Source organism: Leptodactylus fuscus, chromosome 9 (genome assembly GCF_031893055.1).
Source record: "Leptodactylus fuscus isolate aLepFus1 chromosome 9, aLepFus1.hap2, whole genome shotgun sequence".
In the NCBI taxonomy this organism is placed as follows: domain Eukaryota; kingdom Metazoa; phylum Chordata; class Amphibia; order Anura; family Leptodactylidae; genus Leptodactylus; species Leptodactylus fuscus.
This window is the reverse complement of record NC_134273.1, coordinates 84856875-84882254: the sequence shown is the minus strand read 5'-3', so window position 1 is coordinate 84882254 and position 25380 is coordinate 84856875. Positions and strand designations below refer to the sequence as shown.

At 39.8% G+C, this 25380-nt stretch overlaps 1 protein-coding gene across 1 annotated transcript in view; it reads left to right on the top strand.

Moving 5' to 3' along the window:
* KBTBD12 (kelch repeat and BTB domain containing 12) overlaps positions 1 to 24489 on the top strand; it is a 51906-nt gene extending 27417 nt beyond the window's left edge. Inside the window, exon 6 of the mRNA XM_075286623.1 lies at positions 23834 to 24489. Within this exon, the coding sequence (XP_075142724.1) occupies positions 23834 to 24003 (170 nt within the window). The 3' untranslated portion in view covers positions 24004 to 24489. The remainder of the gene's footprint in view (positions 1 to 23833) is intronic.
* Positions 24490 to 25380: the final 891 nt, after the last annotated feature.

The following is a 25380-nucleotide window of genomic DNA, read 5'->3' as shown; positions in this document are numbered from 1 at the left end:
AAATGCTATGAGGTTTGCTGGCTAGAGAAAAAACAAATCATTGCAAAATTGATCACACCCTTGAAATGCAACTTTGCAGAATGTGGACAATTCATGTCCCAGTTATATGAATGAATGTGTGTGCAGGGCGACCGGGATTAATCTCTCTCGGCAGTAGAGAAACCATTACGGGAATTGGACAAAGGAATGTTCTAGAGATTAAAAATCTCCTACCGTTTTCTGTATGCAGCTTTTATACAGGAACTGTATCGCCATGGTTACACACCTTGTGTAGTCCGATCCTGCAGTCATGTGCATCATCTACTGTCCATAATGTGTCAAAGTGCGGACACATAGACCTGCACAGAAGTGGAACACTAAATGCTATGAAATTTGCTGGTTGGAGCAAAAAAATTGTTGCAAAAATATTCTTGCAACACGACTTTGACAGTCCCTGCGAACGGTGCGATCCGACAGAAATTTCCATAGACATCTAATTGGAGGGGAAATGGTCAAAGGGTCATGATGGCTTCTTATACAAGGCCCCTCTTATGGGCTGTGTTGGCCCCCTCCATTCTATGTACGAAGGAATGTGTGCAGGGCGAGCGGGGGTTAATCTCCATCTCTGGGTATCAGAGAAGCCATTATGTGAATTAGACAAAGGAACGTTATCGAGATCCCTCCGCTGCCAGATGTAACGTATGACGGCAGAGTGACTCTAATAGGAGTCTGCCATGTGGGATTAAGACATCCAGGTACTCTAACTCCCGGGGTGATTTATGTTTTTACTATTCCTGCTCTGGGGACGCGGCGCACGTTTTATAGTTAACTCACTTAAAATGAGATTTCCAAGAGACTGACTGTAACGGAGATACAATTATCCAAATCCAATTATTATATTTGTTTTTAATTTCATCCTTTTATGATTCTGAAACTGCACATAAAAAGTTCTTACTGTGCTCCAGTCACCTCCAGAGCAGCATCCAGAAATCCAAATAGTATCTGCCTATTGCAGTAAGCAAGATAAGGTGTGTGAGCAAACCGTGTCATGTGACCTTACAGACGTCTAGTTGCAGCCCTGGATGTAACTGGAGCATAAGGTATAAAATACCACAAGATCACCCTGAGATATGAAAGGGAAAGTGCTTTAATTAATTAGCAAATAGAAACAATAACACAGAGTATAAATAGTTAAAAAGTAGAGTCTGCCATTACGTTTATGACTATCCGGTCAAGTTTAATTGAGGACAGTCAGGAAACACTGACTACTAAAATCCTGGAAGTCGTCTATCTAATGGACCTTCTCCAATGTAACTAAACTCAGCTGATACAGTTATTCTTAACTAGGATGTTCCATATCTCTTAATAATTTATCTCCCTCTGTCTGTCCTTTACCCGTATCCACCACTTCCTTCTAGAATATGCTCAAGATTAAAATATAAACTGTTCACTATGTACAAGAATATAACTACTATAATACTGCTCCTATGTACAAGAATATAACTACTATAATACTACTCCTATGTACAAGAATATAACTACTATAATACTACTCCTATGTACAAGAATATAACTACTATAATACTACTCCTATGTACAAGAATATAACTACTATAATACTACTCCTATGTACAAGAATATAACTACTATAATACTGCTCCTATGTACAAGAATATAACTACTATAATACTACTCCTATGTACAAGAATATAACTACTATAATACTACTCCTATGTACAAGAATATAACTACTATAATACTGCTCCTATGTACAAGAATATAACTACTATAATACTGCTCCTATGTACAAGAATATAACTACTATAATACTACCTCCTATGTACAAGAATATAACTACTATAATACTGCTCCTATGTACAAGAATATAACTACTATAATACTACCTCCTATGTACGAGAATATAACTACTATGATACTACTCCTATGTACAAGAATATAACTACTATAATACTGCTCCTATGTACGAGAATATAACTACTATAATACTGCTCCTATGTACAAGAATATAACTACTATAATACTACTCCTATGTACAAGAATATAACTACTATAATACTGCTCCTATGTACAAGAATATAACTACTATAATACTGCTCCTATGTACGAGAATATAACTACTATAATACTGCTCCTATGTACAAGAATATAACTACTATAATACTACCTCCTATGTACAAGAATATAACTACTATAATACTGCTCCTATGTACAAGAATATAACTACTATAATACTACCTCCTATGTACGAGAATATAACTACTATGATACTACTCCTATGTACAAGAATATAACTACTATAATACTACTCCTATGTACAAGAATATAACTACTATAATACTACTCCTATGTACAAGAATATAACTACTATGATACTACTCCTATGTACAAGAATATAACTACTATAATACTAGTCCTATGTACAAGAATATAACTACTATAATACTGCTCCTATATACAAGAATATAACTACTATAATACTACCTCCTATGTACAAGAATATAACTACTATAATACTACCTCCTATGTACAAGAATATAACTACTATAATACTGCCCCTATGTACAAGAATATAACTACTATAATACTGCTCCTATGTACAAGAATATAACTACTATAATACTGCCCCTATGTACAAGAATATAACTACTATAATACTACCTCCTATGTACAAGAATATAACTACTATAATACTGCTCCTATGTACAAGAATATAACTACTATAATACTACTCCTATGTACAAGAATATAACTACTATAATACTACCCCCTATGTAAAAGAATATAACTACTATAATACTGCTCCTATGTACAAGAATATAACTACTATAATACTGCTCCTATGTATAAGAATATAACTACTATAATACTACCCCCTATGTAAAAGAATATAACTACTATAATACTGCTCCTATGTACAAGAATATAACTACTATAATACTACTCCTATGTACAAGAATATAACTACTATAATACTACCTCCTATGTACAAGAATATAACTACTATAATACTGCTCCTATGTACAAGAATATAACTACTATAATACTGCTCCTATGTACAAGAATATAACTACTATAATACTACTCCTATGTACAAGAATATAACTACTATAATACTACTCCTATGTACAAGAATATAACTACTATAATACTACCTCCTAGCTGTGAGGACGTGTTTTTGTAGCTCTCCTGAGGCTCCTGATGTCTGGAGATAGCCCAGGGCGGGGCCGCCCTGGGTGGGGAAGTTCCCCTGCCAAGGCCCAGGCTCCAAGGCCTTCTCTGGGAAGCAATTCCCAGACAACTAAAAAAATGGATGGAAATCCTAAAGTCCCCAGTAATGGGAATCGTGTCCAGTGTGTCAGCAGTCCTAGTGCAGCAAGCCAAGATGGGAAGAAAGTTGTAAAGGAAGAAGTAACGGAAGCAAGCAGTAGTACGGTGCAACAACCAAGCAAAATGGTTGAATGTAAGGAGCAAACTTTGCAGCCTGTGCAGACTCCATTGCAGGTTGCAGGTGTCCAGTCCACCCCACCCTCCTGCAGACAGAGGAGAACATCCCTGGAGAAGCAGACCATGCAGGAGAACATGCAGCAGTCTGTATTGGCACGGTCTGAGCGGACAAGATCTGGAAGCGGTAACTACAAAAATGTAGTGAAGGCAGTGGAGGAGATCAAAGGGAGACCAGCGGGGAAGCTTCAAGGTACCAGCAGTACAGTCACTGGAAATAAACTGGGACATAGTCCCCAGTCTGGACATTGTGGGCCCATGGCAGTGACAACAGCCGTAGCATGTCAGAAATCACAGGCTACACCAACCAGAAGCCATACTGGGGGTAACCAACCTGCAAAGCTTTCCAACAATGCACAGACTGTCACAGCTACTGAGCGAGCACCAGAACTGCGCCTGGCAGATGAGATACCAGCACTGGTCAAGCGACTGGAGACATTGAAGGCCAGTAAAATATATCTGCAGAGACAGATTGAATGTGCGTATAATCTAAAAAAGTCTGCATGCCCTGAGAAACTGGTGTTACTGGACAGGAAGCTGAGCGCACTGGCGAAAGAGCTCGCCGAGAACGTACGGGAGACCGAGACTGTACTGGAGCAAATGGGACCGGTGGGAGAATCATACAGAAACCAGCAGCGGTTCCAGGAATACCAGAAGTCACCATCACCTTGTGCTAAAGCTGGGTCTGAACCCTCTCAAGGTGGCAGCCAGCAGTCCCATGTAAAACCAGTTCTGCAGCCAGCAAGTTTCCCTTTTAAGGAAGGGAATTTGTACGGGAAAGCGACCAGTGTTCAGCAACAGCAAAAACCTGCAGCAGTTCTCAGCAAGGCACCACAAGTCCCAGCAACCAGCACTTTGCAACCAGGTCATGGACCCCTGCCTAATGGTAATGAAGTAGCAGCTGTGCAGACACCACAAGTCCCAGGAGACAAGTCATTGCAGCAGGACTATGGACTCTTACCTGAAGGTACTGGGGGAGTAACATATTTGGGGTTACAGGTTGTGGACTCTGTTGTGCAGGACTCTGCTGCCGCTGACTGTAGTGGTAATATGGACTCTGCTATGCAGGACTCTGCTGCCGCTGACTATAATACTAATATGGACTCTGCTGTGCAGGACTCTGCTGCCGCTGATTGTCTGACTAATGTGCCTGATATTATGGATATTCCTGTATGTGATAACGGCCCAGCAGGGGAAGGTGTTTCTGGGGGGGATCCTTCACGATCTATGGCGTCAGACCCCTCTGCAGTCCAGTCTCTGGAGTCTGGTGATATTGCAGACATAGAGGTTGATGGTGGGGCGGACACAGGACAGTCCAGTGTGCAGGACTTTCCCCCTCTAGATACTCGCGCAGTAGCAGAACCGCATGGTACAGGTGCTCAGCAGCCCACACAGCGCCCACAAACACGCCAAGATGGCGGATCCGGCCGTACCTCCTCAGGGAATGCCTGGAGCCGCGGTGCTCCATCTTTTGCATCAAACTCCAATTATACAGGCCAGGCTTTCAGGAGGAGGAATGTAGTCAGGTTTAGGCACGGAGGTGCCAAGGAGGATCTGCCGGATAGGAGGTTTGTGGTCCGAGAGCTCCTATGTACCCAGATGGGCTTTGTGCCGACTGATATCCTGGCTGTCATAAACCTTCCTGACCGCCAGGGGTATGATGTTAGTTTTAAGCTGATGTCTGATCTGGACCGGTTCTGGGCCAATCTCACCAGGTTGAGAGATACGGAAGGTTGGGATAAGTTCAGTTTCATCCCCATCTCTAGGCCAGATACAGCCTCTGTCACAATTGTATTTTGGAATGAAGCCGTTCCCCCTCAGGACATTGTCATCTGGCTCAGGAGGCATTGTGACCTCATGTCCGATCTTAGTAAGAACAGGGATGAAGACGGGGTCTGGACCGGTGGGTGGAGGGTCCTGGTGAAGTTGCGTCAGCAGAACAACATAACCCAACATCTGCCCAATTCGTTCTTTATAGGCCGAGAAAAAGGGATCTGCTTCTATGCGGGTCAGCCTCGCCGATGCTTCAAGTGTGGGAAGGCCGGCCATGTGGCCAGTGTATGCTCCATGGTAAAGTGTAGCCTATGTAATGAAATGGGCCACGTGAGTGCCACATGCCAAAGCATTAGGTGTAACCTGTGCGGTCGGATCGGTCACCCCCACAGAGATTGTCCTGATGCCTGGCATAACATCTGTAAGGATAGCCCTGATGAGGACTTGCTGGCAGCGGCTGATGACATACAGGAGGAGGAGGAGGCGCTATTGTCAGGGTCAGTAGTCACGGAGGCGGAGCCTCAACCACATACAGGTGATACCACCCAAGACCAGGCCGAGTCAGGTCCCATTGAGACGACCATGGAGGTTGTCGAGCAGGTTGTACAACCCTCAGTGGTCGTCTCTTCTCCTGCCCGATCATCCAACAATAATAAAAGGAGGAAGAAGGATAAAGCCAGCCGTAAGCCTGAGGGTGAGTGGACCACGGTAGAAAAGCCCACAAAGATGAGAGTAAGTAGTGCAGGCGAGGTCACTGCAACGGGGAATAGATTTAGTGTCCTATCAGAGTCAGACGGAGAAGCAGAACTAGACAGAGAACTCTCACGAATGATGGCGGAGTATGAGGATGAACCAGAGGGCGATCCTCCCAATAAGAGGAGACCCCACCGAGATGAGGGGCAGTCCGAATCAGACATGGAAACAGCTGGTCACCAGGACACCTCTGACTCTGATCTATGACAATGGGGCCCATCTCTCTGTTTCTCATATTCCTAGTTGTTCTGATGGCAGGTTTCTATCTTAAAGTTATCTCTAGTAATGTGAATAGCATCCGAGCAAGGAGGACAAGACACGCAGTGTATGAACATCTGAGATATCTTGATGCCGATGTCTATTTCTTACAAGAAACCCGTTTAAATACTTTAGGACTAATACGAGAAGCAGAGAGAGAATGGAAATCTGGCCCGTCCTTCTGGTCTCTGGCTGTGGAACCTTATGCCGGGGTTTCTATACTGTTTAACACCCCTGATGTCACCATACACAGATTCACTGAGGTTCTGATGGGGAGGTGCCTGGTTTTAGAAGTTACCATCCGAGGCAGAAGGCTCCGACTCATTAATATCTATGGTCCACCGCAGTCGGTGATTGAAAGGGCACGTCTGTTTGATGAAGTCAAGCAGTACTTGTTTACATCTGTTCCGGTAGTCATGGCAGGGGACTTCAATGCCACCATGTCATCCAGTGACAGACCTACTGGTAGGCCTCTCACCAGGGACTGCAAGGTCTTAAGCAGAATTATTTCACAGGCTGGTCTGTCTGATGTGTTTACTGAGGGTGGTAGGAAACCAAAATTCACTTACTCCTGCGCTGGTAGATGCAGTCGGATAGACTTAGCTCTGGTCAGTCCCGCTGAGCATGTTAGTGAGAAAAGTGAAAAGACAGTCCCTTATTCTGACCATCTGGCTTTGTATTTTTGCTTGGGCTCCACAAAACGCCCTGATATTGGGAGAGGCCTATGGAAGCTCAATTCCAGCCTCTTGGACGATGACTGTGTCCGGAGTTGTGTCCACTCTCTATTTCAGAACCAGCTTGAGAGAGTGGTGTTTTATGATAACATGGCAGACTGGTGGGAGGATGTCAAGGAGGAGATCAGATCCCTCTTAAGGAGACTGTCAGTTAAGAAGGGGAAGAGTAAGTATAGCCAGTATCTCAGGCTGCGGAAAGAATTAGAGTCACTCTATTCGGCGGGCGGGGATGACCAACAGAAGATTGACCGGCTGAAATCTGAGATCAGTCAGTATCAGTACCGCAGGTATACATCCCTGGTTCTTGAACGGGATTATGGGTCCTTAGGGGCTCCGGATCCTTTTGAGAATTGCAGGGAGCGGGTGGCAAATAAATCGGTCACAGGTCTCACTGACTCCCAGGGTGTGTTACAGGAGTCTCGGGAGGGTATCCTGGGGGTGGTGAGAACTTACTATGCTGACTTGTTTCAGAAGAAGGTTTTGGATAGAGAGAAGGTGGCTCAATTCTTGGAGGCAACTCCAGGTCCTGATACTAATGATTTGGACTTTTCTCCTTTGACAGCAGAGTTAACAGTGGAGGAGGTGAAAGAGGCCATAGATAAGTTACATCTGAAGAAGGCACCAGGTCCAGATGGGATTACAGCTGAGTTCTATAAGAAATTCCGAGACCTCTTGGCACCAATTCTCGTGGATGTATACAAAACTAGTCTAGAAAACCACCTGATGCCTCCATCCATGAGAGTGTCCTCCCTGATCCTGCTGTCTAAAGGTAAAGAGCCTAGTGACATCAAGAACTGGAGGCCGATTGCCCTCTTGAATGTCGATAGGAAGATTCTTGCAAAAATTCTGTTCTCTAGATTAGTTTGTTTGTCCCCGGCACTGTTGGCAGGCTCACAGTTTGGCACAGTTAAAGGGCGGAACATCTCTGGAGCAGTTATCTCGATAAGGGAGATGTTTGAGAGATGTAAAGCTCTGAGGTGTGGGAGATATGTTGTGAGTCTTGACCAGGCTAAGGCCTTTGACAGAGTAGACCATGAGTATCTATGGGCGACTTTGACAAAGTACGGTATTCCGGGACAATTTGTGGATTGGCTGAGAACTTTGTACCGTGAGGCGGAGAGCTTTCCTCTGATTAATGGTTGGCAGGGTGATGCTTTCAGGGTTGAGGCAGGGGTGAGACAAGGTTGCCCACTGAGTCCATTACTGTATGTGTTTGCCATAGACCCGTTTCTTAGGTCACTGCAGGAGTGTGATTTTCAGGGGGCGCCGGTCCCCCACTGCTTGCCCCTGAGAGTTGTTGCCTACGCGGATGATGTGACTGTGGTGATATCTGAGCCTCGTGAGGTGGAGATGTTGTCTGCGGCCATCAGAAGTTACTCAGAGGCCTCCGGGTCTCTTGTCAACCTTGAGAAGAGTCAAGCTCTCTGGACGGGTCATACTGGTCCTACATTTGATCTGCCGCAGTTTGCCCAGGCCTCCTCCTATATTAAGATCCTTGGGGTGAAATTCGGGAGGGATGATAATTGCAGACTAAATTGGGAAGAAAAGTTGGAATCCGGAAATGCAAAGGTTCAGCGATGGAAGAACTGGAGGCTGACCTATAGAGAAAGGGTTAAAATGTTGAAGACTTACCTGGTCCCTGTCTTCTTGTACGTCTCTGTTGTCTTTCCTTTGCCAGAATCTTTCTCCGCTAGGCTCTTTAGCCTGTTCTTCCAACTTTTGTGGGGGAACAGGTTGAACCCAGTAAAAAGAGGGATAACCTACCTACAGAGGAGAGAGGGTGGGATGGATATGTTAAATCCAAGGGTGTTTTTTGACTCCATGTTTCTAAAAGTAAATTTTGGTTGCCTGGACTCAGATAACAGCTCCCTGTGGGTAAATAGTATCAGGGACTGGATATTGCCTTTTGCAGAATCCTGGGTGCGAGGCGGCAGCCTTAAGAGGGGTCGATCGACTCGTGACTACCTCCCCCAGTATCTGGACTATGGCATAAGGTGCCTGAAAAAATGGGGTATTGAAAAGACCTATCTGGTGAGTAAGACCAGGAGAGATCTATACACCAGGGTATGTAAGACCTTCTATTGTCTCCAGCCGGCATTGAGGGACTGTACATCTATAACCCTGCAGGATAGTCTGAGGCTCCTCACTGGTCTGAGGCTCCCTGCAAAGTTCTTTGACATTGCCTGGCTATCTCTGCATGGGAAACTTTTTGTAAGAGGCAACCTAAAACATCTCAGTGTGACAGATCGGGCATGTCCATTAGGTTGTCAGCAGGAGGAGACCATGGCACATTTTATATCAGAGTGCGGGGGAGGGCGAAAGATCTGGCAGGAAATATCCCGGAGGCTGAAAATTCCCCGATTACAATCACTCAAATACCCCGAAATCATATATGGCATCCCAACTAATATAGGTGACATTAACCGGGAGACCCTGTATATTATTATTACTGTCATCAAATATTATCACTGGCATACGAGGACCCAGGAGTCCCTACACAGAGAGCCCTTCCGTCATATGACCGCTGTCACATATATCATGTCTGAACTGAGGTGGATAAAGTCTCTGGAGGTCAGAAAAAAGTCTGATAATGTAAAATTGTGGAGAAATGTATATATCGATTGCTGAATATTCTGATAACACTGCAAATAAGTCTGTTCATTTATTTATGGATTTATTTTTTTTTCCCCCTCTTTATCCTGCCAGCAATGGACTCTTAAGTTAAAGTGATTCTCATTTTTGTTATCTGACAGACATGTCTGATTTATGTTATATTATTATTATTATTATTATTATTATTATTATTATTAGTTATTAATTCTGCTGGAATGTAATGTATTTTTGTTTTGTTTTTACTAATAAAAATTACCTCCTATGTACAAGAATATAACTACTATAATACTACTCCTATGTACAAGAATATAACTACTATAATACTACCTCCTATGTACAAGAATATAACTACTATAATACTGCTCCTATGTACAAGAATATAACTACTATAATACTACCTCCTATGTACAAGAATATAACTACTATAATACTACTCCTATGTATAAGAATATAACTACTATAATACTGTTCACTATGTACAAGAATATAACTACTATAATACTACCTCCTATGTAAAAGAATATAACTACTATAATACTACTTCTATGTACAAGATTATAACTACTATAATACTACTCCTATGTACAAGAATATAACTACTATAATACTACTCCTATGTACAAGAATATAACTACTATAATACTACTCCTATGTACAAGAATATAACTACTATAATACTACCTCCTATATACAAGAATATAACTACTATAATACTGCCCCTATGTACAAGAATATAACTACTATAATACTGCTCCTATGTACAAGAATATAACTACTATAATACTGCTCCTATGTACAAGAATATAACTACTATAATACTACCTCCTATGTACAAGAATATAACTACTATAATACTACCTCCTATGTATAAGAATATAACTACTATAATACTGTTCACTATGTACAAGATTATAACTACTATAATACTACTCCTATGTACAAGAATATAACTACTATAATACTACTCCTATGTACAAGAATATAACTACTATAATACTACTCCTATGTACAAGAATATAACTACTATAATACTACTCCTATGTACAAGAATATAACTACTATAATACTACCTCCTATATACAAGAATATAACTACTATAATACTGCCCCTATGTACAAGAATATAACTACTATAATACTGCTCCTATGTACAAGAATATAACTACTATAATACTGCTCCTATGTACAAGAATATAACTACTATAATACTACCTCCTATGTACAAGAATATAACTACTATAATACTACCTCCTATGTATAAGAATATAACTACTATAATACTGTTCACTATGTACAAGATTATAACTACTATAATACTACTCCTATGTACAAGAATATAACTACTATAATACTACTCCTATGTACAAGAATATAACTACTATAATACTACTCCTATGTACAAGAATATAACTACTATAATACTACCTCCTATATACAAGAATATAACTACTATAATACTGCCCCTATGTACAAGAATATAACTACTATAATACTGCTCCTATGTACAAGAATATAACTACTATAATACTGATCCTATGTACAAGAATATAACTACTATAATACTGCTCCTATGTACAAGAATATAACTACTATAATACTACCTCCTATGTACAAGAATATAACTACTATAATACTGCTCCTATGTACAAGAATATAACTACTATAATACTACTCCTATGTACAAGAATATAACTACTATAATACTACCTCCTATGTATAAGAATATAACTACTATAATACTGTTCACTATGTACAAGATTATAACTACTATAATACTACTCCTATGTACAAGAATATAACTACTATAATACTACTCCTATGTACAAGAATATAACTACTATAATACTACCTCCTATATACAAGAATATAACTACTATAATACTGCCCCTATGTACAAGAATATAACTACTATAATACTGCTCCTATGTACAAGAATATAACTACTATAATACTGCTCCTATGTACAAGAATATTACTACTATAATACTGCTCCTATGTACAAGAATATAACTACTATAATACTACCTCCTATGTACAAGAATATAACTACTATAATACTACCTCCTATGTATAAGAATATAACTACTATAATACTGTTCACTATGTACAATATTATAACTACTATAATACTACTCCTATGTACAAGAATATAACTACTATAATACTACTCCTATGTACAAGAATATAACTACTATAATACTACTCCTATGTACAAGAATATAACTACTATAATGCTACCTCCTATATACAAGAATATAACTACTATAATACTGCCCCTATGTACAAGAATATAACTACTATAATACTACCTCCTATGTACAAGAATATAACTACTATAATACTACTCCTATGTACAAGAATATAACTACTATAATACTGCTCCTATGTACAAGAATATAACTACTATAATACCACTCCTATGTACAAGAATATAACTACTATAATACTGCTCCTATGTACAAGAATATAACTACTATAATACTACCTCCTATGTACAAGAATATAGCTACTATAATACTGCTCCTATTACAAGAATATAACTACTATAATACTACACCTAGATACAAGAATATAACTACTATAATACTGCCAGACAGGATGATTAGACACCCATCTGTCTATTTGGACTGCACGTCTTCTATATGTAGTGTTATATACATGTAATGTTGCCTCTCCTTCTCTCCTGCTGTGCCGTCTAGTAGTTCTGCTGTTTGTGTCACGCTGCAGTATTGTGGGAGGATACAGATAATAAGTCATATATCAGTAATATGAGTGTAGAAAATACATAATACTGTAATTATCATCAGTCAGTCACGCTGTATCGGTCACAGATGTATATGGTTTATACGGTGTATATGGTGATGTATATGGGCCACCTGCCGTATGTTATATAAATATTATATAAGTGGTATTGCCCTTGAGCGCCACAGAAGGGATTAATGGGTCACAAGGTGCAGACATGAAGCAGTGACCTGTTATAATAACGGGGGGCAGACATGTATGGCTATATTGTAGGGCACACTGTACGGTGTGATTTCTTCCCAGAATGCTTAGCACAGCACTCCCTCACTTTACAGCCTCTATCTGTCACTGTCAGTCTGGGATGCGGTCACTGACTTTCCCAATGTCTTTGCCTTCTTACACCCCAGGACATTATAAATCTGCTCCTACATTATTGAAAGCAACAAAATTACAGTTTTTGGTTTTGTAATTTTTCCTTTCATCCTATAACTAACCAGACACGATTAAAGGGCCAGCGCGCTCTATAAGCTCCACATATAGTCAGCAGTGTCTGCCATGTTTATGCCTCGCAGGGGCAGGTTCTAGGAGCGGGGGGGGGGGGGGGGGGGGTGTCAATGCACTGGGGTCTCCATCCCTAATGTGACAGATTTATCTGACAAGTTTAAGGGCATTATTCTGGTATTATAGGATAATGTTATTTGAACATTGTATGGTTGGTACAGTTTATGACGGTATTATTAGGGTACCATTTAGTGGTACTATCAGAGCACTAATGGTTATAATGGAGCAGTATATGGCGCTATTATTAAAGCAATATATGGTGGTATTACTAGGGCACTGTGCGGTCGTATTATTGGAGCACTATATAGTAGAAATCAAGCTTTATAGGTTGCTGTTGTTGCTATATGGCAGTATTATTTCAGTGCAATAGTATAGTGTTACTGAAACACTGTATGGTGGTATTAGTGGGGTATAATGTAGTGGTATTATTTCAGTACTATTCCAGAGGTATTATTGGAGCATTATATGATGGTGTTACTGGAAAACTGTACGGTGGCATCATTGGCAGATTGTTGGACGATGCTAGAATATTTATTTTGGTATTAACAGGTCAATGGAGCAGTATATGATGGTATTATTGAGGCACTGTATGATAATATTGGTGTATTATATGATGGTATTATTGAGGCACTGTATGATAATATTGGTGAATTATATGACGGTATTATTGAGGCACTGTATGATATTATTGGTGTATTATATGACGGTATTATTGAGGCACTGTATGATATTATTGGTGTATTATATGATGGTATTACTCAGGCACTGTATGATATTATTGGTGTATTATATGATGGTATTACTCAGGCACTGTATGATATTATTGGAGTATTATATGGTGGTATTACTCAGGCACTGTATGATATTACTGGAGTATTATATGGTGGTATTATTGATTACATTTCTCTAGTCCCCACCGTTCCAGAATAACCTGCCCACCTGATAGTAAGGAGCACAGTTGGCATAGTGGGTGCTGAAAATAACAGTGCCGGTTACTCAGGTATGGCGGGGGCTACAGAAATAATTCCAATTGCGCCGAAATCAATAAAGCGCCACCTAGTGAAGAATGCAAAGAACAGATGGAGGTGATGAATGATCTTCAATATAAGCAAACATGTGAAGAGGATTAAATTTGTTGCGGATGTTTTTGACTTTAGGGCCGTTTTTATGTCATTTGGGACGTTCTCATAACTCGATCGGCTCCACAATAATCCCTATAATGGATTTAGGCAGTAATGTTTATATACCCCTGGATTAACAAGCAAAACAGTATATAGATGTATGTGACTATGAGGGATGTATTGTGGCCTGTGTACGTCCCGGCAGATCAGCGGTTACATACCATGAGCCCTTCTCACTAGTCTAACCTTTTACCTACTTTGCACAGCTCTATCATCTTCTCGGCGGTGGCACGATCACTTCTTGGTGGTGGCAGTGAAGTAATCGCCATGACCTTGAGAGGTTGTTAGAGATTATAGCGCTATAAGATGGAGCCCTCAGTCATACAGGGAAGGGTGTCAGCCAGGCGACGGAGACTTGGAGAAATTATATAGAGACGCCTCGGCCCATCCGTCCATTGCTTCAGACAGGAAGGCTGAAATTATAACAGCTGGAAAACATAAGAACAGTCACATCAGCGTCTCCAGCCGTCACTAGTGGCAGGTAGCACAGCATGTATACAAGAAGAAAGCGGCAAGGACAATGAACCCAGAAAGACGGCAAACAGACGACGGGAGAAATCATAGAAAGGACAAATCCATTATCAGCAATATCACATGCTACAGCCCAGAGAATATTCCTACATGACATAGGAAACAAGTGGTATTACTACACTGTATACATAGGAATATAGAACTAGTATAATACTGCCCCCTATATACAAGAATATAACTGCTATAATACTACTCCTATGTACAAGAATATAACTACTATAATACTACCTCCTATGTACAAGAATATAATTACTATAATACTGCTCCTATGTACAAGAATATAACTACTATAATACTGCTCCTATGTACAAGAATATAACTACTATAATACTACTGCTATGTACAAGAGTATAACTACTATAATACTACTCCTATGTACAATAATATAACTACTATAATACTACCTCCTATGTACAAGAATATATCTACTATAATACTACTCCTATGTACAAGAATATAACTACTATAATACTACCTCCTATGTACAAGAATATAACTACTATAATACTGCTCCTATGTACAAGAATATAACTACTATAATACTGCTCCCATGTACAAGAATATAACTACTATAATACTACTTCCTATGTACAAGAATATAACTACTATAACACTACCTCCTATGTACAAGAATATAACTACTATAATACTGCTCCTATGTACAAGAATATAACTACTATAATACTACTCCTATGTACAAGAATATAACTACTATAATATTACTCCTATGTACAAGAATATACCTACTATAATGCTACCTCCTATGTACAAGAATATAACTACTATAATACTACTCCTATATACAAGAATATAACTACTATAACACTACCTCCTATGTACAAGAATATAACTACTATAATACTGCTCCTATGTACAAGAATATAACTACTATAATACTACTCCTATGTACAAGAATATAACTACTATAATACTGCTCCTATGTACAAAAATATAACTACTATAATACTACCTCCTATGTACAAGAATATAACTACTATAATATTACTCCTATGTACAAGAATATAACTACTATAATACTACTCCTATGTACAAGAATATAACTACTATAATATTACTCCTATGTACAAGAATATAACTACTATAATACTACTCCTATGTACAAGAATATAACTACTATAATACTACCTCCTATGTACAAGAATATAACTACTATAATACTACTCCTATGTACAAGAATATAACTACTATAATACTACTCCTATGTACAAGAATATAACTACTATAATACTACTCCTATGTACAAGAATATAACTACTATAATACTACCTCCTATGTACAAGAATATAACTACTATAATACTACTCCTATAATACTGCTCCAATGTACATATAGTACATATATATAACTACTATAATACGACTCCGCCCTTGTCCATGTGCTGTATTAGATATTGCAGGTCAGCCTTGTTATGTAATTAGACTGAGCTGTAATACCAGTCACAGCCTATAGGCAAGAGCGGCGCTGTTTCTGAGCATAAAATAGACACTCATCTTGCCTGTATAGACCACAAATACTATATCACATATACCCCATACAGTGATTGTGACGAAAAATAATTTCTTCCCCCAGTAGCTTGTGCTGAACAATGTGACAGGAGTCTGCGCATGCTGGGGGTCCGGCTATGGAGGGGTTACTTGGCCTGCAGCGGGCTCTGTTGTTTTGCTCACAATCCAGGCATAGTAATAGCTTTGCAGGTAATTATATACTCGCTTCAGTGCACAATTAAATTCCCCGGAGACCTTCCATGCGTTATACGTCCTGTCTCCGGGGAGAAATCAATGCTAATGCCGGACCGAAACCAGAGATCGATGAAGGAACTTGTAGGCAGTGAGACATACTGGGGTAACCCGTGTCACCAATGAGAGGCGCCAAAGGGCAAAATCACAACAGATTGGAAATATCTATCTAATGTAATGTATGTACACAGTGACTGCACCAGCAGAATAGTGAGCGCAGCTCTGGAGTATAATACAGGGTAAGTAATGTAATGTATGTACACAGTGACTGCACCAGCAGAATAGTGAGCGCAGCTCTGGGGTATAATACAGGATAAGTAATGTAATGTATGTACACAGTGACTGCACCAGCAGAATAGTGAGCTCAGCTCTGGAGTATAATACAGGATAAGCAATGTAATGTATGTACACAGTGACTGTACCAGCAGAATAGTGAGCGCAGCTCTGGAGTATAATACAGGATAAGTAATGTAATGTATGTACACAGTGACTGTACCAGCAGAATAGTGAGTGCAGCTCTGGAGTATAATACAGGATAAGTAATGTAATGTATGTACACAGTGACTGTACCAGCAGAATAGTGAGCGCAGCTCTGGAGTATAATACAGGATAAGTAATGTAATGTATGTACACAGTGACTGTACCAGCAGAATAGTGAGCGCAGCTATGGGGTATAATACAGGATAAGTAATGTAATGTATGTACACAGTGACTGTACCAGCAGAATAGTGAGCGCAGCTCTGGGGTATAATACAGGATAAGTAATGTATGTACACAGTGACTGCACCAGCAGAATAGTGAGCGCAGCTCTGGAGTATAATACAGGATAAGTAATGTAATGTATTTACACAGTGACTGCACCAGCAGAATAGTGAGCGCAGCTCTGGAGTATAATACAGGATAAGTAATGTAATGTATGTACACAGTGACTGCACCAGCAGAATAGTGAGCGCAGCTCTGGAGTATAATACAGGATAAGTAATGTAATGTATGTACACAGTGACTGTACCAGCAGAATAGTGAGCGTAGCTCTGGAGTATAATACAGGATAAGTAATGTCATGTATATACACAGTGACTCAAGTCATTTTATATCATATCTATACATACATATGTGTTGTAAAATAATGTATAAAGGTGGGAACAGAAGTGTGAACAGAACCTAAAAATATCCTGTAACATATTTTGTCGCAGCTTGAGCCAGAACAGCAGAATACAGCAGGTTTAGCGGTGATACTTCTAGAAATAAGTGCTGTATTGAGGAGACAGAAATGCCGCCATATTGTACATGATGATCATATACAGTTATTTGGGTCCAGTATTTTGATATATACAGGACACTTCTCGGTGGTCAGATTTACCTTCCCTTTCACACCACAGACAGGTGAACGCTGCTATTTCTATTTTCGTGCCCGCTGTTATATTGTCTTATGGTATTGGAGACTTCTATTAGATGGCGGTTTTATGTCGAGAGTTATCTGCCGCTGAATACAGGTCATTTCACCGTTCGCGCTTCTCCTGAATGAAAAGAACATTAACAGATGAGCCGCAAATGAGGAAGAAGTTTTGATAAGAAAACAAAAGACATAATAGGGAGCGCAGGTACTCCCAGCATGCCCTGCTCCTCTGGTTCTCCGCAATTCATGGCGAAATAAAGGGACTGGCAGGATACCTGCTGACATGGGGCTGAACATAAGGGGGGAAGATAAAACGTATAGAATGTGCAATGCGCAGTCCTATTGGCATTGACGTAAATGAGAGTCTTGATACTTTGTATCTTATTGTATATCCCCTATAGTCCTCTGTATCACAGGCATCCGCTGACTGGGACTGTATTGAAGTCTGCGATATGGGGGGCATTTATTAAAGGGCTCTTAAAGGGGTTTTCTGGTCCCAAATGTATTTTTCATACTAAAGACCTCTCCATCAGAATGTGATGACCCTACACAGAGAGGTTGTTGCAAGTTGTCCATGGGCTGTATATGGCATTGCAGCTGCAGTATCAGACACAAACCATAGACAAGAGAGGCGCTGTTCTGCGGAAAATAAAATCTGTTACCTCTTTAAGGCTACATTTATATCTGTACCAAGTGTCTGTACAAAAAAAAAATAGACGTCCAAGAGACCCCATTATAGTCATCTTTCATGTCATCATTGTCGGGATCCATACATGTCCATCTTTCTGGAAATCAAGGTGCAAATGTGAATGAAGCAGAACTCCTTTATATCTCAACCAAGTTATATACGTAAGAATAATACAGAGCACTAGAGTATATAAGAAGGATATCTGCCACCTACTGGTCAGTGAAGGAAACACAGGTCTTTGGGGCCAGCAAAGGGCTCTGGGCTACTATGGGTACAACTATATATACTGCCCCAAAACCGTGTATAGCATGTGGTCATACCCCGTACAAATACAATGAAGATGAATTCGCCATGTTCTGCTCCAGACCCTTCTGTGAATTCTGTGACATTCTTCCATTGGCCCTCAATGTTTACAGTGCAGACGTCTTAGCTCATCGCCATGGCTGACTCTATCAGAATGTAATAGTCTAAACACCCACTATAACAAATGTGTAATCGTGCTGAGCACTAAGTCCCCGAGCTGAATGTTTGACATTTCCGCTTCTATGTGTTTACTTAATAATGAATTAGTTATGTAAAAAATAGAAAAAAAGCGTCGTGTCCTGCCAGAATATCTCAGCGCAACCACGTTGCAGCCAGTCCGCGCCTTTTCTCAGCCAACATTTTGTCCTGACTGGTGACTCTTCGACAAACTTCACATAAATCAATAGTATAAGTAGATACAAGAAACTTTGTAATATATCTTATAAGTGAAAAATGCTTCTTTCTCCACTTATCTGGCTCCTTTCCTCCTCCCTTCCTTCCTCCTAAGCTGACATTCACTCTGAATCTCTGCTGAATCCATCTTGAGCTTCCAAGATGGATGCAAGATCACTGAAGTATCAAATTACAGTCTAGGGAGAGGAAAGGAGAAGGAAAAGTCACCGGCGCAGAGGTGGTTGCAATTAAATTGTAAGTTTCTATTTTACCCCAAGTGCTTTACAAACCATTACAGGTCAGCATACTTCCCAACCAATCCTGATTTAGCAGGACAGTCCCAGATGTCGGGTACTGTCCCATTGTCCTGGATAATGGAAGGTATGTCCAAGCTTCTTCTCATCTGCGTCTTCCTCTGTCCACTCCCTGCGTCACCCTCAGTCTCTGGTCCCACCACTTTGGAGGTAGATATGGGAGATGTAGTGACATCATTAGTTTTTTTTTTCTTCAAGGGCACCAGGAAGGGACATTACACTGTGAGACCACATTAAGGGGGTCATTATACTATAGGGACCACAATGAGCAGGGTATTCTACCGTGGGGAGCACATTAAGGGGGCATTATACTGTAGGGGCCGTATTAATGTGGACATTGTACTGTGGGGACCACAATGAGTGCGACATTATATAATGGAGGCCACAATAAGGGGGGCATAATACTGTGGGGAGCACATTAAGGGGGGCATTATACTGTAGGGGCTGTAAATAATGTGGACATTATACTGTGGGGACCACAATGAGTGTGACATTATATAATGGAGGCCACAATAAGGGGGGCATAATACAATGGGAGCCACATTAAGGGGGGCATTATACTATAGGGACCACAATGAGCAGGGTATTCTACCGTGGGGAGCACATTAAGGGGGGCATTATACTGTAGGGGCCGTATTAATGTGGACATTATATTGTGGGGACCACAATGAGTGTGACATTATATAATGGAGGCCACAATAAGGGGGGCATAATACTGTGGGAGCACATTAAGGGGGGCATTATACTATGAGACTGCATTAATGGGATTAATGGGGACATTATACTGTTTGGACCACAAGGAGTAGGGAATTATACAATTGAGGCTACAATGGGGGGGGGTGTATAGTACTGTGGGGGCCACATTAAGGGGGGCATTATACTATGAGACTGCATTAATGGAGACATTACTCTCTGGGGACCTCAATAAGTAGGGCATTATACAGTGGAGGCTATAATAAGGGAGGCATAATACTGTGGGGGCAAAATTGAAAGGAACATTATACTGTGTGGCCATATTAAGGGTGACATTATACTGTGGGAGTCCAATGACTACAGGGTGGATATGTTTTGACCCTTTGTCATCTGCAGCGGTACAAGCGTCAGCTGAGTGTGTATGACCGCACGTAGCGCTTTTGCAGTATTATAATTGGCTTTAGCATCTGGGTGGTTTGCGGGGTCATTTCTCACGGGGGTTGTGTATGGCCACATATAGATGTGTATTGGACATCAGGGACTAATCTGTGAGTCCTGTAGGACTTACCTTTCGTGGATGTTTATGTTTACGGTCTTTGCTTGTGGTTCTCGATAGATTTGGAACATGTGGGAATTTGCAGCGGCCGCCTCTGCTGGGGTTTTATATCTAGGAACAGGCATTAATTAACCTCCAGCCTGGCAATGACGACATCTCGTGAAACATCCAGCAGCTGTTGTCCAAGGGTGTTGATATTATGTAGTTTATAGCTCTGTATGGTGTGTACTGGATATCACAGCTGCAAGGCCCCCTGCTTCTTAAAGGGGAACTACAGGGAAAGAGATCTTCAGATACGAGTAGATAACATAAGCAAAGCCTGTACAGACCACCGCTGATCTCCAGAAGAAAAGCACTTTGTAGTCCACAACATTTTGGCACTGCTGAGGAATTTCAGTTGCTCTTACACAATTATCTCACAAATAGTCATAGATGGAATTGGTTTTCTTAGGGAGTTAATTCATTGTGTAATTACAGCTTTCTAATAAACTGTTATTCCAAGTTCAGACAACTGCAATTTCTTACAATGTATGAATGTAGGTAAGACAGGCTGAAGTCAGGACATGAAAACGATTCTGCTACTAAGGGTAACTAACACAATGGTGCCCTATGTATCAGATGCCAAGAGGGGCGGGAAAAGAGAAGTGACTACTGATAAGAGCAAATTCATGGCTGATATAAGGTTGTCACTCCTATGTATTTACAAGAACAAAACTACTATAATACTGCCCCTATGTACAAGAATATACCCAATATAATACTGCTCCTATGTACAAGAATATAACTACTATAATACTACTCCTATGTACAAGAATATAACTACTATAATACTACCTCCTATGTACAAGAATATAACTACTATAATACTGCTCCTATGTACAAGAATATAACTACTATAATACTGCTCCTATGTACAAGAATATAACTACTATAATACTACCTCCTATGTACAAGAATATAACTACTATAATACTACCTCCTATGTACAAGAATATAACTACTATAATACTACTCCTATGTACAAGAATATAACTACTATAATACTACTCCTATGTACAAGAATATAACTACTATAATACTGCTCCTATGTACAAGAATATAACTACTATAATACTGCTCCTATGTACAAGAATATAACTACTATAATACTGCCCCTATGTACAAGAATATAACTACTATAATACTACTCCTATGTACAAGAATATAACTACTATAATACTGCTCCTATGTACAAGAATATAACTACTATAATACTACTCCTATGTACAAGAATATAACTACTATAATACTGCTCCTATGTACAAGAATATAACTACTATAATACTACTCCTATGTACAAGAATATAACTACTATAATACTACTCCTATGTACAAGAATATAACTACTATAATACTACTCCTATGTACAAGAATATAACTACTATACTACTACTCCTATGTACAAGAATATAACTACTATAATACTACTCCTATGTACAAGAATATAACTACTATAATACTACTCCTATGTACAAGAATATAACTACTATAATACTACTCCTATGTACAAGAATATAACTACTATAATACTGCTCCTATGTACAAGAATATAACTACTATAATACTACTCCTATGTACAAGAATATAACTACTATAATACTGCTCCTATGTACAAGAATATAACTACTATAATACTGCTCCTATGTACAAGAATATAACTACTATAATACTACTCCTATGTACAAGAATATAACTACTATAATACTACTCCTATGTACAAGAATATAACTACTATAATACTACTACTCCTATGTACAAGAATATAACTACTATACTACTACTCCTATGTACAAGAATATAACTACTATAATACTACTCCTATGTACAAGAATATAACTACTATAATACTGCTCCTATGTACAAGAATATAACTACTATAATACTACTCCTATGTACAAGAATATAACTACTATAATACTGCTCCTATGTACAAGAATATAACTACTATAATACTGCCCCCTATGTACAAGAATATAACTACTATAATACTACCTCCTATGTACAAGAATATAACTACTATAATACTGCTCCTATGTACAAGAATATAACTACTATAATACTACCTCCTATATACAAGAATATAACTACTATAATACTGCTCCTATGTACAAGAATATAACTACTATAATACTACTCCTATGTACAAGAATATAACTACTATAATACTACCTCCTATGTACAAGAATATAACTACTATAATACTGCTCCTATGTACAAGAATATAACTACTATAATACTACCTCCTATATACAAGAATATAACTACTATAATACTGCTCCTATGTACAAGAATATAACTACTATAATACTACTCCTATGTACAAGACTATAACTACTATAATATATAGTGTCAGTGCATGATTGTCCCTCTCCATTACAGATAGCAGCCGCTCGGGATTCTGGGTTATGTAGTTTGGCGGTTGCTCGGGGTGTTATGTGTATGGCAGTGCAGTAACCTGTAATCTGGAGATGAGAGCTGATATAACTGGAGGACTGAACGTTCTAATCTTAGCGCAATTAAAATGTATTTTTCTCTTTTCTTTCTAACAAGCTTAATAAGCACACCTGTCTGATGTCTGTGCACATCTGCCTACACATTACCCAGAAAAGATCCTCCGCTCCCTGCCAAGTAAATCTACGCTTAAGAGACGGAATTATTACTACCGCAATTATATACAGAATATAAACAATGTAACTGTTTAAGGGCCAGAAGATGAATTCCTGGCAGCAGATACAATGTAACAATTCTCAGTTTCATTAGGAAGCCATCGCAGTGATGTCATCCATGTAGTATGAGACCTCTTGTTGTGTCTGATGTCTATCGGGGTCTTTTACTCTTTGCAGGGGGTCCTGTTTTGATATTTCTTTACAGAATGGCTCAACATCCGTAACGTCAACAGCCATAAGCCAAGAATAACATAACAATGTTATATAGGAATTACAGAATTGTTATGGAGTTATATAAAGATAATAAAGATCTGCTAATAGTAACCAATATAAAATGTCAGATACTGATGCCCCTCCCCCATTCTTTGTATTTGTATTATAGATCGACATGAAGTGATCACAAAGGAAATTCTGGAGCTGGACCCTTGGGAGAATCAGTGGAACACAGTGTGTACCCGGGCCCCTATGCACGACTCCTATGATGTCTGTCTGGTTGCAAGATTGAACCCCCGAGACCTCCTGCCCCCTCCACGGGACCTGCTGGAGAGGTGACATTACATACAGAAACCCCTCACCTCGGGCAATTGCTTTTCTTGTGGTTTTGGTGCTGGGTCTTCAGGGGTCTCCAGTAATGGCGATTTCGATTGAGCGTGAATTATTGCTGTGAAGACTTTTTCCTGGGACTGTCACTCATCAACAAAGACAGAAGATGGGCCCTATACAAAATGTGTCAGCAGGCCCCCCACCTGCCCTGATACAGCTGCCACCCCTTCACCCCCTTATAGCTCAGCCCCTATGTTACTTAGGCTTGGCTTTATTCCCTGCAGACGTCTGACTGGCCACACATTGGGATAGCAGGCGTATAGGTATACATACACCTATAACATTCAGAATATTGAATATGAATAATAACCTGTGAATGTCATTTGCATATTCAGAATTTCATGTAAGCTTAGAATATTATTCGCCCTATTTATCTCATACAGATCCTGAGCTTTATCCTGTAATTAATAAAATCCTGCTGATTGCTATTGGAAACTGTCTACAGCTTGTCGACGGACAGGCCCCAATTGGCTAATATGTGGATGATTGCCTGTAATACTACATATATACAGAGTATATACCTGTTGGATCTCCTTAGTAAGAGCCAGAACTCCTACAGGTGACTTTATACACAGAGAATACAATAAGAAACCCCCTAAGGCACAGAGACAGGGTGACAAAGATAACGGCACCTCCTCTAAGACGCCAATCTCTGGCCCCAGTTTATCTAAAACTACGACAGGAACGTGCGAACGTCTCGCTGTGTGTATTACGCAGATGGAGTTTCGTCTTAAGGGGTTAAGCAGCCTGCGCCGGTCATTGGTCTTGTATCATTCATGGTTTCCCTGCAGATGTGACAGCGCAGGCGGCAGCCATCATGTGGTCATTGTCATTACAGCATTGTGCTCACTCATTACATGCAAAGTGGAAACATCTGCAGGAATCCAAGGACAGATTGATGGACAATTCAGTAAGATGGAGGAGAGACGTCTCCAGGACAGGTTGTCTCTTTGTAAATCATCAATCACATGTCAAACACAACCTAAGTCTATTTACTGAGAAGAGACAATAAATCTGCTGCATGTTTGACAGAAACCCATCTGGTAAATTTACTTTCATGGTAATATCCCAGCGATGTGATAACTATACTGAGATATTACTGAAATCTCAATCACTGATCTACGTCCTCTATTACTAATGAGAAGATAATTACTTCCTCTGTCACTGATAACAAGATAGTGAGCCCTTCTCCCACTCATGAGAAGACAACTACTTCCTCTATTACAGATGAGAAGACAGCTACTTCCTGTATTACTAATGAGAAGACAGCTACTTCCTCTATTACTAATGAGAAGACAGCTACTCCCTCTATTACTAATGAGAAGA